The 18,690-nt window shown below is 46.6% G+C and overlaps 1 protein-coding gene across 1 annotated transcript; it reads right to left on the bottom strand.

The window, feature by feature from the left end:
* Window positions 1–232: 232 nt before the first annotated feature.
* LOC128732385 (ras-responsive element-binding protein 1) lies at window positions 233–17,542 on the bottom strand. Its single transcript, XM_053825634.1, has 5 exons — window positions 17,424–17,542; window positions 2,523–5,883; window positions 1,771–2,459; window positions 777–1,689; window positions 233–670 (listed from the first exon to the last, which is right to left on the bottom strand). The coding sequence occupies exons 1-5, from the start codon at window positions 17,540–17,542 to the stop codon at window positions 233–235; spliced, it is 5,520 nt and encodes a 1,839-aa protein (XP_053681609.1).
* Window positions 17,543–18,690: the final 1,148 nt, after the last annotated feature.

The raw sequence follows: 18,690 nt of genomic DNA, 5'->3' as shown, positions 1-18,690 counted from the left end.
AAAAAAACGTTTCCTAGGCGGTAAGAGAAATCTATTTACATTTTGTAAAAAAAAAAACCTGTTCTGTTCTCAGTTTCTCACTAGAAGAAGCAGAAAAAAAAAGTTGGAAATCCTACTAGTTAGTATCGTTGTTTGTTGTTTTGTCTCCAAGCAAAAAAAAAATCGTATGACTAGAATCGGCGACTGTGTGTGTGTGTGGTTGTGAGGAGCACGGTTTTCGGGGCTTTCGGACTCACTTTTCAACGCCGAGCAGTTTGGCCGCTTCCGAGGCGGACCCAAGCAGCATCCGGTTGAGGATGCCCTGGTCGCTGATCCCCAGCAGATTGCCGATCAGGTCGGCCGAGCTGCTGCCGCCGAGCAGCGTCTTCGAGCGGGTCGTTGTTGCGATCGAGGGTGCCGCCGGCGTTGGGATCACCGTGTCCGGTTCGTCATCGCTGAAATCGGATTTACCGCCACAGCCGCCGTTGGCGGTCGACCCACCGCCGCCGGATGTCTGTCCGTTCAGCCGGGAGCACTTGTGTTTGCGCTGGTGGCGCAGCATGCTGTGCTTTAGGGTGAACCGGCGCCGGCAGACGTCGCACTGGAACGGCCGCTCGCCCGAGTGCGTTCGCATGTGCCGTCTCAGGTCTTCCGTCGACCAGAAGCGACGCAGACAGAAGGCGCAAATTACCTGTGTTCGTAAAAAAGGAGGAAAAAAAAACCGGTCATTACTGGGAGTCATCTAACCGCGACGGGGCGGTGGGCGTTTCGGGCGTCCAAACTGACCTGCGACCTACCTTCCGATTGGCGTAGTCGGGATACTTTCCGCCACCCCGACCACAACCCTCGCCATTGTTACCGCTTTCGTCGTCGTCCGGCGAGGCCGAAGGGGCTTCCGATTCCGTTTCCAGCGTTACCTTGTTCATAAGCAGGGCGAACTCGTGCACGTGATGCTGCTTGATGTGATCTAGACAGGACACCCGATCGACGAACGAGCTGTCGCACAGGTGACACTTGAACGGAAGGTCCGAATTGATTGCCGGCGGCAGGGCGGAGGAGTTATCCTCCGAGGGAACCTGCGGTTCCTCTTTGATTCTGACCGTCGTCGGGGAAGGTTCCGGCGATGGGATCGGCTCGAGCTGGTCTTCGTCTTCGTCGTCCTCGGGTTCGTCCTTTTCTTGTGGCAGGTGAGGTTCCAAGTCGTCATCTTTGACCGCCGTTGGCGGTTGAGCGGGGGTTTGTGGCGGTGGCGGCTTCGGACTGGCGGGCCGAGAAGTTGGTGGTGTGCTTTTCGATTTGGCAATGGCTTCGGCAACGGCGACCGGGATTGGTTCCGGCTTTGGATCGAGCAGATCGTCGATCGGAACCGGGATGGACATGGCCGACTCGACGTCACCGTGCTTTCGCAGCAGATGACGGTCGCAGTTGGATTTGGTGGTGAAGAGGAGAGTACATTGCGAGCATTTGAACGGCTTTTGACCGGTGTGGGTCAGGATGTGACGCCGTAGGGAGCTGGACCAGGGGAACATCCGCTGGCAGTACGGACAGCTGACTCGGTTCGGCGCCAGACTGTAGGCGGATTTTTTCTTCTGCTGAAGGGTGGACGGGTTCGGGTCATCCGTACCGGAGTTGTTGCTTTCGGAGGCCGATCCCGAAGCCACCAGGCCCTCCTCGTCGCTTTGATCCTGCGACAGCGGCACGTCAGGTCTGCTGTAAGAGAAACCTTTCATTAATAATATTCCAATAGATCTTAGACTACGACTACGATGGGTGAATCAAATGGAAATTTACCTAAAATAGTTCTCGAAGGCCACGTTGGTGGCGTTGTCGACGAGCTTCGAAACGGACACCAGATCGCTCTCGTCGCAGCTCTTTGCCGTGGGCTCCTTCTCCTTTTCCACCTCCTTCCGTTGACGGATCGCCTGCTCGAGGATTCCCTCGGCAACGGCCTTCGCCGCCTGCTGCCGCTGTTCCTTGCTTTCCTCCAGCTTCTGCTTCAGAATCTTATGCTGAAACACGGGACTCTCCTGATTGCGGGCAGCCACCGGCTGCGGCAGCTCCTGATCCGACTCATTCCCCTTGCTCAAATCCTCCGGTTGAAACTCCTCATCAATCACCAACTCGCGTTCGTCCTCCTCTTCCTCCTCATCCACCAGCGGTGGTGCGTGACCATGTCCGTGACCATTGTTGGTGTGATGGCTGTTGGCTCTTGACGATGCCGCCATGGCGGCAGCAGCGTGGTGCGCCGATCCGCCGAACGGATTCTGTCCTTGAGCAATGATATTCTGCAGCATGCTGCTGGCAGCATCGGCCGCAACTGGTGGACGGCCAACGGCCGCATGGTGACCGGCAGCTTTGCCCGATTGTTGAGCCAGTATGGCGTACTTCACCTGGTCGGATATTCCGCCAAAGGCGGCAGCAGCTGCCGCCGCAGCGGCCATCGATTGATGGTGATGATGACTCTGCTGCTGCTGGTGTGACTGCGGCTGATGATGACCGTGTGGATGGGACAGGCCCGGGCTGACGACATTCGACGAGCCGGCCGAATGGCCACGACCTCGCATCATGTGATGGCCACCGCGTTGCCGTTGAGACCAGAACTGCGGATGTTGCTGCTTGATGTGACGTTCCATGTTCGAGCGCAGTGTAAACCGGGCTGAACAGTGTTCGCAAGCGAATGGCCGCTCCGTTCGGTAGCGACGCTGCTTTTGCTTCGGCATGAGAACGCCATTTTTGATGACCATTTTGACGGGCCCGTTACCGAGCGGGATCGATGACATCGACGATACGGACGAGGGGTTAGAGGTGGCGGAGAGAGACAACGAAGGCGGCGGTGGGGGTGGTGCCGGCGCTGCCGGATGATGCGCATGCGGATGCGGTGGAAGTTGCTTCGCCACCGGATGTTGCTGCTGATGATGGGAAGCAGCGTTTGGCATGGTTTGTGGCGAATGTTGAGCGTGTTTTGTGGCGGATGGTGGCTGTGGAGGCAGCCCACAGGTGGAGTCCGAGGTGCTTTTCGGCGATTCGGCGGGCGAGTGGAACGGGTTTCCGATGAGACTACCGCCGGACATTTGTGGCAACATGGGGAACTCTTTGGGGAAGAAGTTTTTCAGATCGCCGAGGGCACCCGGAGCACAGAGGAGCGGATTCTGCAGGAAGAGCGGATGCAGCGGGAAGGCTGCCGCCGCCGGGAAGCTGAAGCGACTGTACAGCTGGCTGAGCTGGAAATAGTGGCCGGGGTCCATTTTAGCTAGTGCTTCCGAGAGGATCTTCTGCTGCATCAGTTGGAGCTGTTGTTGGTTCTTCTCCAGCAGGGAGAGATCGAGCTTGGGGATTTTGGCCGCTTGCTGTTCCTCTTCGTCTTCGTCCTCGGCGTCGTCATCATCCGGGCGTTCGTCGTCGTCGTCCTCCGCGTCCGAACGGGGGTGATCCGAGTCGGCATCATGCTCACGACGGATGATCGGTTCTGGTTTCTTACTTAAATCCAACACATCCATGCTGAGATCCATTGGACGGGCTGTGTCCACTGCTGCTGCTGCAGGTTGGGAGATCGGGGTCTGTGGGGCTTCCTTTTCGTAGTCCTGATCCTGCGGTGGCGTTAGTTGGTTGAGCTTTTCCAGGCTTTTGACCTGGATTTTGGCCGGAGTTGTAGGCATTGGAGTACTATCGATTTTGGTGACTAGACTCATCGGGATGGGCATCAGCATCTCCTTCAGGTGCGAAACCGGAGTGCTGCGGTCCGAGGGATGATCGACGTCCACATCTCGATCGAAGTCTCCGGGTGGGGTGTTGAACATTTGCATTTTCTTGAGCGGATCTTCGCAGGAGGAGTCCTCCGACGGGTGGTAGATGATGGCGCGTTTGACTTCCTCCCGTGTGGCACGGCCGTGACGGTTCCGCAGGTGACGTTCGCAGTTGGCTTTGGTGGTGAAGGCGTAATTGCAGAGGGCACACTCGTACGGCCGGTCGCCGTTGTGCGATCGCATATGCCGGATCAGAGTTGCCTTGTCGTTAATCACGTACGGGCACATATTGCAACGGTACGGCCCCAGGCCGGCCGCCGACACGTGAATGCGGTTGTGACCTTTCAGAGCTCGTAGATTAGGGAAAACGGCGGTACAGAGACGGCAGGGAAATTCTCCTCGGAGCTTCATCTTGCGGAACTCGGCAGTGAACGCATCCTGGGCTTCCTCTTCGTCCTTCATGGGTGGGTAGGGGTCTTTGTCCAGCTGTCGGAAGAATCCTCCGGACGAGGTGACGTTGATGATCGACTGAATGTCGGCGAGATCTTTGGTATCCTGCTGGGGAGGATAGTTGGCACCGCTGTGGTGGTAGTAGTTTGGCTCCTGCTTAATCTCCCGCGACATAATCGGCGAGGAAAAGGACTTGTCCAGCGAGGATGGCGTTGTGGGTGCTTCCGAAACGTTCGAAGACAAGTTCGTGGACATCGATTTGTTCTGCAGGTCGAGATTAGCGAAGAAATCATCCCGTTTTAGGTCATCCTCCGACGAGGCTTCACTAGTCTTCCACTTGCGCTTCTCACCACCGCCGCCAGGGGAGCTGTAATCCGACACCCCACAATCCCTCACGTGCATCTCAAGCGTCTTCGAACAGGGAAACGCGCGATAACACTTCGAACATTCAAACTTCTGACTGGTGACGGGCGTCCGGATGCTCTGCTCGCAGACACTCTTCGCTATCAGCGGAAACTTTTCGCTGGAAAAGTCCACAAACGTTAAATCCTTAAAGCCGGGCGTTATGTTCTGATAGTTGTTGTTTCCACAGCGATGGGCATTCAGCGCCTTGTAGCTCTTAAACACCATCTCGCAGTGCCGACACTTGGCCGGAATGTGCGGATGCTCACGATCCATGTGACTCTCCAAACTCATCATGCTGGAGAAATCATTCCGAACGCAAACCGGACAGCAGAACTTCTGAACCCCCTCCGTAACACTCCCATCCAAGATATTATTATTATTAATCGTACGAATCTTCCTCTTATAGTGCACATTCTCATCCGAATTCTTCCGCTTGCCCTCCCCATCATAGTTATTATTGTAGCTATTGTTATTATTGTTGGACATCCCGCTGCTGGCAGCACTGCTGCCACCACTATCGGTAGACCCATCGCTCTCATAGCTCTCCCGCTCCGATTGTTTGTGAGTTCGCATGTGCCGGTGCATGTTGCCGTTCGTCGTAAACGTCAGATTGCAGTACTTACAGTTGAACGGACGCTCGCCCGTGTGCACCAGAACATGCCGATCGAGCGACGAAGCCGACGACAGCACTTTCGAGCAAATTTTACACACAAACTGGCCACCCTCGCCGTTATCCCGATCGCCCGAGCCCGACTTGCTGTTGTTGTGCGACCGGATGTGCTCGGTAAAGTCGTGCTTCGTCGCCGAAACCGTTTCGCAGATCGGACAAACGTACTTCTTACCACCATCCAGCTCCAGCGTTGTTCCGCCCGTTTGGCTGTTGTTGTTGTCGTTGGCCGCTGCCGCTAGGTGCTGCTGCAGCAGGGTCGTACCCACCACCGACGAAGGCATGTGCTTTCCACCGTAATTGTTATTGTTCAAACCGTGAAACTTGCGCCGCAACATGTTGTCCATCACCTGGTGCAGGTTCTCGCTGCGGGCGTTGTGACGAACCTGAAACAGATGCTGCATCGACCGACGCTGGTCCTCATCCGAATCGACATTGTCCGAATCGGCACTCACCGACGTCGCCGTTTTGCTCAACAGTCCTCTACTGCTGCTGTTGTTGTTGTTATTATTCAGGGAAGAATTATTCGTATCGGTACTGCTGGCTGTCCGATTGGAGGAACTTATATCCATCGGTTCCTGGGACGAATCGGAATGCGCTGCTGACAGGCGACGGCGATCCATCGCCGCGGGTTGCGATCTGTTGGAGATAACAGGAAAAAAAGAGATCAATTTAGAATCAATGATGTCAGAACTCATCCATCCATCAAACGCGCGATGTTTGCTCCGAACCGCGCGCAGCGCGGCAGAGTGACATCCGTCCGTCGGACGGAGCTGTGCGCGCGCATTATCATCAATCGCCAACTAACCTAACATGAGGGAAGATAATGAGACGCGCCGTCCGCCGTTCGCCAACTCTAATTGAACTCACACCTCATCCCCGTCCCCGTCCCCCCGCACCAGAACCCAGCGATTTGTGCTACATTTTTTCTCCCGTGATCAATCATTTATCAGTTCGCCTGAAGGCTTAAAAGCTTTCGGGCAGGCCGTCGACGGTTCCCCGATAAGAGACGACGTCGTCGTCGACGACGACGACGGAGCTGTGTTGTTGCAATCTTTGTTTCTGCTCGGAGAAAATGCGCACCACCGGTGCGCCGAGATCAAAGGGCCGCCCGGACCCGGACGACTGACGGGACGGAAGAGATTGTAAAAATTTAGATCACCAGCCAGCCAGTCAACCACACACAGAGTGAGAGGTGCTTCGCACCTTTATTTGTAGCGACGGTTCTGCTGGTTGGAGATAACCGAACTGATGGGTAAACAACAACCGACCACCTCCGATAGAAGAAGGCTGATTCATCTATCGGCGTACCCTGTATGGTATGGTGTGGACGGTGTGATGGTTCTTCGAACCAGGGCATCCCGCCAAACCCGCCAAACCTAATCGAGGAAATTTCAATTTCTTCTAATTTGTACAATTTTATCGTTAAGATAAGGAGCAAGTTCGGAGTCCATTTTTTGTGATTTGCGATTGCGAAGATGGTTAAAGTGAACCGGAGGTTCACTGCCAGAGGTCCGGCAGGTGAATGATGAAATCGATAGTTTATTGTTTTTGAAAAGAAAAATATCACGGTGAATTGTATAACTAAAAAAAAACAAAAATGGCGCAGTTGACCATGTAAAAAAATCATGTGAGTGTTGGGACTCCGTCCGTCTTTGTTTATCTAATCCATCTAGAGTTATCTGTGACCATCGCAGTATTCAATAAATCAATCATCTTATCGTGCTGCTCACATGACAAGTTATCTTTCGAATCAAACATTTCAAATGGTGTTTAATTTATTTTTAGGGATTAATTTATCCGACATGCTGATTGACTGCTGCGAACAGGCTTGCATCACCTCATACCATACTTGAATAATTGCGGACGAGACCTTGAAGCTTGAACACTACCGATTATAACCAATAAACCTTTTTTTCTGAATAACATCCTCGTTGTCAGAACCAAAATCTCAAATAAGCACGACTAAAACCAGAAACTCATTAATTTTGACAGCACGCGGTCAACTTCAATTTCACAGCCTGCTGCGAAGTTATTCTGTTGATCGTAAAAGAAAGTCGAATACTAGAAAAACGATTAATTTGGACTATTAATAATACATATAGAAGTCGTTTGTTTAAACAAAAGTCGTTTGTCTAAAATATTAAAATAATCTAATGAGTGGCAGAAAAGGTCTTTAAACTTGTGAATGAAAAAAAATACCCAAAAATACTCTTCCGGTAGATTAGATCGATAGACCAATTAAAGTTCGGGCTAAATAAAGATTAGTGAGGAAATAGCCTTTGTAGAACAAAACATAAAAATAGAATTCTATTTTGGTCCACACGCTTCCGCCTACACGAATTGTTAAATATGTTGAAACAATCATAACCGAGGTTGGAAACATTTCTGAAAAGTGGACGAACTCGGACTAGTTCTTTACGGATTTTTGGTTTCAACATACCTACCGCGGCCAGTATCACATTCAAGACCGTGCCTAATTCTGGACTGCCACAGAATTATTTTAAATATTGACAAAGTTCCAACTGTTTAAACCATTTAAATAATATAAAACTGTCATACGTAGTGATTTGATTGTTCAAATAGTTAGAATTTTGTCATTATTTTAGAAAAAAATTACCCTACTGTTAAGCTCATAAGTAAGTAAAAGTAGGTTGAATTTTGTACTGATAATTAGATATGCACAGTCTTTTAACCATGTAGTTAGTAAAGATGACAACTTTACAGTAATGGCTCTTACTCAATAGCCGATACAAGCTAGCCGGTCTGAATTAGTGCCATCATGATTAGTAAAGTAGATAGTTTAGAAGACGTCAAAAAATCTTTTAGTCCTCTTCCGTTTTGATAAATTATACTACTAGCAAACATTACACACTTCTCCAGCGGTCAAAAGTAGGTAAAGAAAATCGAAAGCACGTCATTAGACTTCATTTGTTTTTTTTAAGAGCAAATCAAACACGCAAATTTTTTTCTTATCCCTAACTTTTTCTAACTACCCCCAGGTTCCTATCACTCAGTAATTCTCTCTAGTATTTTTTCTAATTTCTCTTCGTTATTTCTTTTATTTATTGCTAGCTGATTGCCCGATCTTACTCGGGGGCCCTCCGTTTCTCAGTCACTTGTACATCTGTTATTGTAACGAAAATCCTCACAATGCAAGAAACAAAACCCTTTTTCTTCATTTGAATGTGTCTACTCCCTTTGTCAGTTTTCCTCCTGTTGTCCCCCAGCCACATGAAAATCTGTCTTCTTCTCGGTAATCCGTATAAATCGACACAAAGCCTTTTTTTGATGTTTTTAACCTCCCCATTGTTAATGGCCCTTTCAGAAATTCAAATGCAAGAGAAACGCACTCCATTACCCATTTGAACCTTCCACCACCCTTGTAAGAGACCGTCCTTTTTATGACGTGACCCTTTTATGTCAACCCCCCTGCGCTGATTCTTTTACGTCAAAAAACTTGTGTTTGACAAGCAACGTTTGATGAAGAATCGACGTTCCGAAGTAGAGATGCCAATACCGAGGAGTGTTTCGAAAACCGGTTTTTCGGTATTGATAAATGCAATACCGGTAAAATTTAATACTTGAAAACTACATTTAAAAATTATATGATTTGAAGATCTTTACATAATCAATGGTACTGAATGGCATAACTAATTGAAGAGTTAATTGAAAAAATAATATTTAACAAAGCGATGAGAATTTACCGTGTCATCTTTTAAACGAGAACAAATTTTAGTGAAAACACTTCCGGAGACAGAGAATCTTCATTCTGTGTCCATGGAGAAAGAAAGAACACTTCCTAGCGGTAAAATAAAAATGTGGCATAGAAAACCCTTGTTCAAGAGCTTCTAAAAAGCGGCTTAGATACTGACATTTATGATAAATTAACAATGAAAGTTCAGTGGATTTGGTTCCTCTGCCTGCTCGGTTTCTGGATTTATTCCATTGGCTTTTAAATTAATGAAACCTTGCAGAGTATTATTATCAAAACATCCTTGATGCCTTGAAGAATATTATCAAAGTCATTTAAATATACGAATTTTCTCTGAAATTCTACCAATACAGTAACTCAGTACAGCAACAGGTGTTCCGAGTGTAGTTTTAGGGTTCGTAGTTCGTTGTTGTAATTTTTCCGGTACAGCAATTTGACAGCAGCCAAGACTGGTTCTAGCATTACGACAATTTCTTCTTTCTTCACGAATTCCTCGCTTAAGTAAAGCGTATCCTTGCTTCTTATATCGGACAGAGACGTTCCAAGCGATGATTGGAGCCCGCAGAATTGGCTCAGCCTTGCCAACAGGTTATTTCAACTAATCATAAAGTTATTTCTAGTCCAGTTTGTACTAGCAACCGAACGAAATCCTCTTTCGTGATGTGTTCTGACATTTCTCTAGAGTACTCCGTTAATTTGAAGATGCCGCGGATGATATTTGGCGGAGTACAAACTGAAAGCAGAGTGGCGGAGGCGTATGAATCACGAACTAAAGGTACTGGAGATTCCCACCACACAGCTGGCGAAAGTCGGTAGGCTACGGTGGGCTGGACACGTCGTATGACGCCGTACGACAGCCGACGCCGACGCTCAACGTGCAAGATGGCTCGATCAGATCGATAGTGATTTACGACTTCAGAGACAACAGAGACTGGCGACGAGTAGCCCATGAAGTGGAGCGAGTTGAATGGAGACGACTGCTTAAAAAGCCCGAAGCCCTCCGGCTCTATGCTGACAGCGGCGAGGTTATTTTCTGGGTTTTCCCTCTGAAAGAACCACCTAATTGAGTTATTATTTGTAGAAACTTCAATCATGAAATTTAGTTTACACTATGCTTTAAAAGTTTTTCATCGTCGAAAAACCGGTAATTCGGAATTTGAAAATAGTCCGGTAATACCGGTAAAGCCGGTTTCGGTAAAACCGGTATAGCATTCCTATTCCGGAGTTATGGCAGAACATACATTCATGTTCGCGTCGTTTCTCGTCCCTCCTCCTGTTGGTACCCTCTCAGCCAGCGCCCCATTCTGCTTGCTCTCTGGAAATCCCTTTAACGAAAGAAAAACAAAACCTTTTTTACATATAACCCTTCTCTATGGACTCCCCCCCCCTCCGTGCCATCTAGTCTCAGCCGCTTGTGCAACTACAATCGGTTTAAATGCAAGAGAAGCGCAATCTCTTTTACTTATTTTGACCTTTGGAAAAGTTTGGTGGAGAACGGTCAAGGTGTTCTGGAGTTATGGCAGAGCATACAAACACACAAACTTACGATTGCTTTTATATGTACAGATTTTTCTTCAACGTGAGTCGTACGACGTAGCGACGGGGGGGTTTTGGGGGTTCAAACCTCCCCCAAACATATGAGACCAGTCTCTTCATATATGATGCGAAGGCAAGAGAAAGTCAGCGTCTTTTATTTGTTTCGACTATGCCGGGTCCTGGTTTAGAACACAAGAAAATTTGCGGGGCTGGTTGTACGATCTTCGTCGTCGTCGTCGTCAGCAGCTTAGAGCCGGTGTGGTTCGTACTGTTTTAAGCTTCATTCAACTCGATCTTGGGTTATTCGTCACCCATTTCGCAGGCGTTTCTGAAGTTGTAGTTCACCGTCCACAAGGGAGCGTATGTCCTCAGTGCTCATTGTCAAAGTCATCAGCCAATGCTTCCAAAAAATTATGCATTACCTCTGGACAAGGACCTGCTGGCAGCTGCAAAACTTCAATTTTCTGGACCACCAACAACGGACATAACATCCAAATTCATAAATTTCCAAAAAGGCGAAACAATTAATCCATATAGAACCGAAAACCAGACTAACACCACCCTGAACGAAAACGGAAATAACAACGCCAGCAATAACAATACCTCACACCCAGCTCCAGCACCTCCTCAAGACAGTCTATTTGAATGCGACCCAATGCGTCCACCTATAGTCCGGCTCACTCAGCAGTCAACAAACGGCGACGGACGCTTTCTGAAAGCTAGACTGCGCGACCCAAAAATAATGAAAATCGTCCGCCTGTACTTGGCATATATGAAAGACCAGCAGCCGTCAGTCTGTATAGAAGGACTAACATCAACCAGCATTCGAATGCTTTTGGCATCCGAAGGACTCCCGACGTCTCCCGAACATCTAAAGCGCATCTTTCCTGAAGTCTACCAGGAATATGGACTTTTACCGCCGGAAGCAGAAGCTGACTTGCAGTCGTACAGACAATTTTTAGTAAGCGAACGAACTCACCGCCTTCAGCAATTGCGCGAAAGTAACAATAAATTTTCGACAAGCGTTGTACCGTCACGTAAATCTTACAACGCGAATTTTCTCTACCATTGACGCACAACACGGAAGAATTTGAATCACCAAACGACGACGCCCAGTCTAATGAAGAAGAAATTTTATCGACGCGCTATTTGGAGCTAGTAAACGTAAATGTAAGTAGTAATAATTTTCCAAAAACTTCTTCTGCACTAAAACAGAATGTGGCTGAAATTCTTGTGTATTGCCAGAATTTCAACCGCATGAAAAGTCCAGCCAAAATGAAGGAAATTCACCAAAATGTAATATCATCTTCTTTCAAAGTCATTCTTGGAACCGAAAGTAGCTGGGACGAAAGCGTCAAAAGCGAAGAAATTTTTGGAAATCTATTTAACGTATTCCGGCACGACCGTAATTTGTCTTTAAGTCAGAAAAAATCTGGAGGAGGTGTCCTCATAGCTATAAACTCTGACTTTACTTCGGAAGAAATAATTACTAGAAAGCACATCGAATTTGAAAATATATGGGCCAAAGCAACCATATACGGCGAAGTACACATTTTTTCAGCCGTGTACTTTCCTCCCGAACATGCTAATAAACAGTCTTATGAACTATTTTTCGAAGCAGTAGAAGACATTATTTCAAATATGGAACCCGAAGTAAAACTACATATTTACGGCGACTTCAATCAGCGCAATGTGGACTTCATTGTAGACATTGACAATGAATCCATTTTGCTTCCAGTAGTAGGCGAAAATGAAACATTGCATTACATTTTTGACAAAATTTCACAATTTGGCTTGCATCAAATAAATTCAGTCAAAAATAGTCAAAATGTTTATTTGGACTTATTTTTTACAAACTGCACAGACGACTTTGCTGTAAATGCTTCACTGTCTCCCTTATGGAAGAATGAAGCATTTCACACAGCAATCGAATACTCAATTTTCACACACAATAGCTCTTACCCTACTGACTTGGAATATGAAGAAGTGCCGGAATATAACAAAGCAAATTTTATAGAAATTAAGCGTAGACTATGTACAACAGAATGGCAACATGTGTTTTGTACTGAAGGAAATGTCGACTATGAAACAGAAAAATTCATCCTTTTCTTGAAGTGCCTTTTACACGAAACTGTACCAATGAAAAGAAGAAGACGAAGTAAACATAGTAAATGGCCTGTGTGGTTCAACCCACATCTAAAAAATCAAAATGAAAACAAATCCCTAACAACTATCGGTCCGGAAGGGGATTTATACATTGTCAGCTTCGTACGGCGGCTTATGCCTCTTGATCGTGCTGTTTTACGAAGTAGGCTTGATGTTCTGCTTGAATACGTTGCTGGATCTCCTCATTTATTATTTATTTATTAATTTTCTATCCATCCGACCTAATAGCAGGCTTCATTTTGCTCATCTCAACGATCAAGTGCTTTCGTTTTCTGCTCAACCGTTTCCTCTCCCTCCGAACGATGCCTGAATACTGTTTTCTCTTACGACCACTCATCTTGCGCAGGAGTACAACGTCAAGCAGAGCTAATATTTTCTTCGCACACTGGAGACCCGAGACTATTCGTTTCGTATCCCAAAGAGAATATGCGATAGGCAATTGTATGGACTGGAACGATTTGCTCCGTGACCTTGAGAGCATGCATTCGGTAGCGCTCTAGCAGAAAAAGAAACATGAAACCAAACTGATGCTCATTCGCCAGCAGTTCAAAGCAGCAAAGTACTGCAAAAGCAAAACAAAACTCGTCGCGTCGAGGAAGGTAACATCCAACTGAGAGAGAGAGCATATCGATTCGTCTTCTGTGCTTTGCCAGTAAAACGCCTAGAATTGAGATTTTTTGCAGAGCACGGCAGAAGCCTGCCTAATAGGTCTCCATGGAGCAATGTTGTGTTGATGCCCGTGGCCACCAGCGATCCACATACTCGAGCTCATCTACCACGTCGGGTTCGTCGCTGCCAACAATTGCCGTCCACAAAAAGTGAACGTTGCTCTCGTTTGAGCCTCTACCATACATTTATTTGGTCTTCAACGCATTTATTTTAAACCCAATCCTCCCAGCCTCCGCTTTCAGTCTAGCGCAAATGGCCTCCGCCGTGACAAAGTTTCTGGTTTTAATATCAAAACGCGTAGCCAGCGTAGTTTGCTACATTTACTGAAAATCAAACTTCTTTTTTCGATATCCGCTTGTCGAATTACCCCCTCAGGAGCGATCTTGAAAAGCATGCAGGATAAATTGTTAGCTTGTTTCGACCCTGGTCGCGTCTCGAAAAAGCTCAATCCTATGGACTTATACAGCATCTCCCAGCCAAGATTCGAACGCACAACATATCTCGATGCCAACTGAGAGGCAAAATTTTAACATTTATCTGATTTTATTTCAATTCGATTTTTTTGTCAAATGAAGAACACTCAATTTCAACCTAAATAGCTTTCAACTGAAAATAATTTCCCATTTCTTGAATAAACTGCTTAAGGGTAGGCTATGTCCAACCCCCCTTTCCGTTTTCCTTTTCTTGAAATTTCTGTCATTAGAAATTTCCTTTTCACGAAAATTACTTCCCTCAAATTTTTCTCACTCGAAATTTCCTTGCATAGAAATTTTCTTTCTTACTTGTAAATTGTTTATCTTAAACATTGGAAAAACTTTTGAGAGAAAATGGATGAGTAAATGGTTAAAAAGGGACGAAAAAGAAAAAAAATGTTTAAAAAAAAATCAATTGAATAAAAATGAATCGAAAAGTATGAGAAAATTGGATTTAAAAAATTCGTGGAAGATGGGATTGAATCCAAGAATAGAATAGAATGGATAAGAATATCGAGAAAATGAGAAGAAGCAAGGGAATGGGACAGTGGATGTTGAATTAAGCGAAAAATTGATGACAAAAATGGTAAAAAAATGGAGTGTATGCATTCAAAAAACTGCAAAAGAAGAGATATCAATTGATTGAAAAAGAAGAAAAACGAGTGGAAAAAATGAGATAAAAAACGGATGAATGTTTAAAAATATAATGAGAAAATAGATGGAAACAGGGAAAAAATGTGAAAAAATTGTTATTTTCGCAGCAATCTTCTGCTTTTATTCAAAAGACTCCTCAGTCAGTTGATAAAGTACAGGACAATTGCGCGGCTAGAGCTACGACCCTATTGGCTCTAACGGCCTCTCCCAGCCGAGATTCGAACGTACGACGACTGGTTTGTTAGACCAGACCAGTTAGATCAGCAACTCGTGACCAATTAGGAGGAAGGAGGGCTGGAAAACAATGAGTAGAAAAATGGATTGAAAAAACGAAGTTAAAAAATGGAAGAAAAAAGAAGGGATGGTACAATAAATAGCAAAAATATATGAAAAAACATGACTGGAAAACAGATAGATGAAATGGATGAAAAAACATAAAAAAAAATTTTTGATCGATAGATTTGAAAGAAAAAATCGATTAAAAATGGTCTAGAAACAATGAAGAAAAACAATGTTGCGAACCGAGCGAGAAGTCAATCATGCCTATTCACACGCCAAAGAGTATGAGAAGCATAGCATTCAACGCTTACGCGGCACACGCAGGCGTACAAGAAACAGCCGCCGGTGCTGTATGCAGACATTCTGCTACCCGCACACTCGCGCACGCACATCCTCATATCGTCTTCCTGCATAGCTTATTCCCGAGTCAAAAAACTGGTGAGGAATCAGCTGCCCGTGAGCCTGGTGGCCCACTGGGATAAAAAATTTTGCATTACTTTTTCTTTTCTTCTTCAACTTCGCCCCCGATTCCACTCACGGGCGGGAGTGCGAGCCGTCGCGAGTAATCGGTATCAGCAGATCTGGCTGCAACGACGAACGGCGAGCGACGACTGTAGCTGTTAGCTAAACACACACTCGCAAAAACTTGTTGCAGTGCATGAAGAAATAAGAGCGGGTGTTTTAAAGGGATGCTTATACCGGCGTGTTCGTTAGAATCAGTACGCGTGTGTGAGAAAATTTTACCGCTCGAGTGTTGGCTTCGCAACATATAAGAAATCAGTATGCACCATCAGCATGGAAAAAATATCGTTTTCCCAGCGCTAGTCTTTTTTGATGGCATGAGCGATCTTATATGCACTAAATTCGTTTGAATTTTGTATAATTTCATATGGAAAAATCAACTTATTAGCAATTGCAAATCTAGACGCCACTATATATGCTTAACCTTTATTTACTCGAATCAACTTAGATTCATAGGCATGCTAAAACAGAACAGAACTCACTCGAATACTAGCGCCACTTGGCGAAAAACTTATAAAACTTTGTCCACCCATTAAAAGATCTCTGTGGCTAAAATTGAATTGAATTAATATTTTGAAAAATTTGAAATAATATGAATGGGGGTCAGTCCCAGCGTAGTCATGAATGATCTAAAGCTGGTTAAAGTGACTATAATCTAACAAAAAACATATGAATGGAATTGAAAATTAACCATTAAATTTTATTCACGACAAATACGTATTTCGCCTGCGGCTTGCAGATCATCATCAGTATTTGTTTTTGAGAGTTATGCAAGTGGAATTTTACTTTTTACTCCGGAAAAAATATTCTATGATGATATTTTAAATCTTGTTCAAGATTACGATTTCCATTTAACAAAAAAAAAACACTTCAAGTTTAGTTACCGAATATAGTATTAGGTTAAAGCCTATTGAGTACAAAATCCTAAACCAAGTCGTAGGATCCCCGGAAACGCTGATGGAAAGACATAATCATAAATCTTGTTACTTTCTTCATCCGTGAACAGTACTGATGATTTCGATCTTATCAAGATTCTCACCTTCCCGTTCATCTTCGTTTCCTGGAAGAAAGAACTTCCAGCCTCTCGCCTGGCCGGGAATGGGCTGTTTATTATTCTTTCCTTTCACCTTTCACGAGGAAGCGCGCAAGCACTCCTCCTCCTCCAGTGTGAAAGGTGTTAATTTTATTCCACCTTCCACCGCCGGCCGTCGCCACCGCCAGGGGGAAGCAGTTTGAATAATAATCAACACAAAAACCATAATTCACCCACGATGCCATACCGATACCGGAAGCCCTTCCACTAGTTATAGTTACACGAGACACGGCGGAGGCTGCGCGAAGGTTACGCAAATTACCGGCTGGTAAAGCATTACATTCTGTATGTAGACTTGCTTGAGTGCGACAAATTAGAGAATACATTTTGCAAACTACAGATAAGTGTTGTGCTGCTGCTGCTGCTTGCTGGCGCGAGAAGATGAGACAAATGATGAGTCACGCCCCACAGCCCGGAGCCCGGCGATCAAAGCCGCGGGCATGTAGGCAGGCAGCTTGGCAGACAGTAATGGTGTGTGGGAAATTTGGCTCCACTTTGGTTGGCGTAGGTTGCCGCGCAAAAGGGCTTTTGTTTTTTTTTCGCTGCACCCGCTTGACGCAGTTCAAGGTTGGCCAATTTCGTCGCCGCCGTTCGGCGGCAGGTACAATGGCCGCGAAAAATAAAGGGAAAAAGCGCGTTGCAGAGAGAGAGAGGTGTTGAATTTGGAAGCGAGAGCAAGAAGATTCGCAATTAAGCTTCTTGTTCCGTTTTAGTGCTAGGGGGGGCAGAAGAAAAGTAATTTTCTTTATGTTTATGGTAAACTCCTTGGCTGGTGGCGTTCGGTTCGGACGGGCTTCTAGCCCGACGGGCGGCCGGAACGGCCGAACAAGAAAGCACAAATGGAAAATGATTGAAGTGGCATAGAAAATTAATAGCAGTCACGCAATCGAAATTTTCGTTCTATCCACCCGTTTTGCCAGTCGCTGTAGACTGATCGCGTGGAGCCCCGCTCCCCACCGGTTTGCGCCAGCTCGAAGCAAATTAAAATAATCGAAAAACTACAAAACTGGGAGATGATATCTGTCTTCTGCGCTTCTGAAAGCTGGAGTTTATTTTTTCCTTTCAGACTTACCTGTAGTTCGATTTGCGATGGCTTTGTTTGTCGGTGGTTGCTATGACAGCAGTGCCACCTTTGGAACGATTGCTGCCCCCAGCGCTGGGAGTGCTGCGCCTACTGGATCTTCTCGACATCGAATGGGATGATGCGCAGAATGGCATCCATTAAACAAAATCACAAACACTCACACGAAGAAGACCGTTTTCTATTTTCTATTTGAACCGCACAGAGGAGGAACGAAGGCAAAACACGTTTGATCCCACCGGTGAGATCTTTGCAACTGACTGACCTCATCTCTCGAGTCGAGCCGTCGTCGTCGTCGTCGAATAACGACCGACCAAAGGGAGCTTGTGTCTCGGTCAGAGCAAAAGAGAAGAGTAACCAGAATTTTCCTCCTCCTGCTTTGAATGTGGGGGAAACGAAACTCACACAGGTACACAGGTCGATAGCAGCAGCAGCCAGCACCGGAGCAGCACCATCAGCTCAGCACGGAAAGGAAGCAAGAGAACCAAACTGGGAAAAAGATACACCTGCCACCATCCGCCTACCGGCAGGGTGGGCGAACGGGCGGGAGTAACGGAGAAAGGGGGCGCACAACAACGGCTACATAACGCAAAAGCACCTTTCCACCACGGTCGTCGGTCGGTGTGGTGTGCGCCTCCTGCGCCTGCTATGACCTCGAACGCCCCCATCTCATACAGGAAGAAGACAGCGGAAAGAGAAAACGACGTCCCCCGTCGACGGCGTATTCGAACGGCAGTTAGCATAGTGTGTGCTGCTGCTGCTGCTGTTGTTGTTGTTGTTGTTGATGATGGATCGTAAAATTGTCCGTGCTAGCCGGAGCAGCAGCAGCCCTACAATAAGAAGAAAAAGGCACGCACACCAACGACACGGATGTTCTCTGCGCAACGAAACTGCGGCTTGTCGTCCGTGCGCCTACCCACCCCGCGGCCGTGCTGCTGGCTGGTGACCTGCCGCCTGACAGGACGCGGGATCCGCCGTGTGTGCGCGCGGGAGACCTTGCTGGATGGATGGAAAGCTGTGTGATGGCGGCGTAATAAATCTCTCTCCAGCTTGGGGGACCTACCGTAGTAGGTAGGCTAGGTACGTTTCGTTTTTTCGTTGTTCAAGTTCTGCACCTCGCAGTGGAGGAACAAAGGACCGACGTCGGCAGTGTGGGGAAACACGTTTCGGTTTGGTTTCGTGGAAATCTATTGATCCGTTGCCATGGAAAAGGCTCGGGTCACCACATAAAATGGATGGCACACTAGGATGTGTTCTG

The sequence above is a fragment of the Sabethes cyaneus genome, chromosome 1 (genome assembly GCF_943734655.1).
Source record: "Sabethes cyaneus chromosome 1, idSabCyanKW18_F2, whole genome shotgun sequence".
In the NCBI taxonomy this organism is placed as follows: Eukaryota; Metazoa; Arthropoda; class Insecta; order Diptera; family Culicidae; genus Sabethes; species Sabethes cyaneus.
This window is presented reverse-complemented; position numbering and strand designations above follow the sequence as displayed.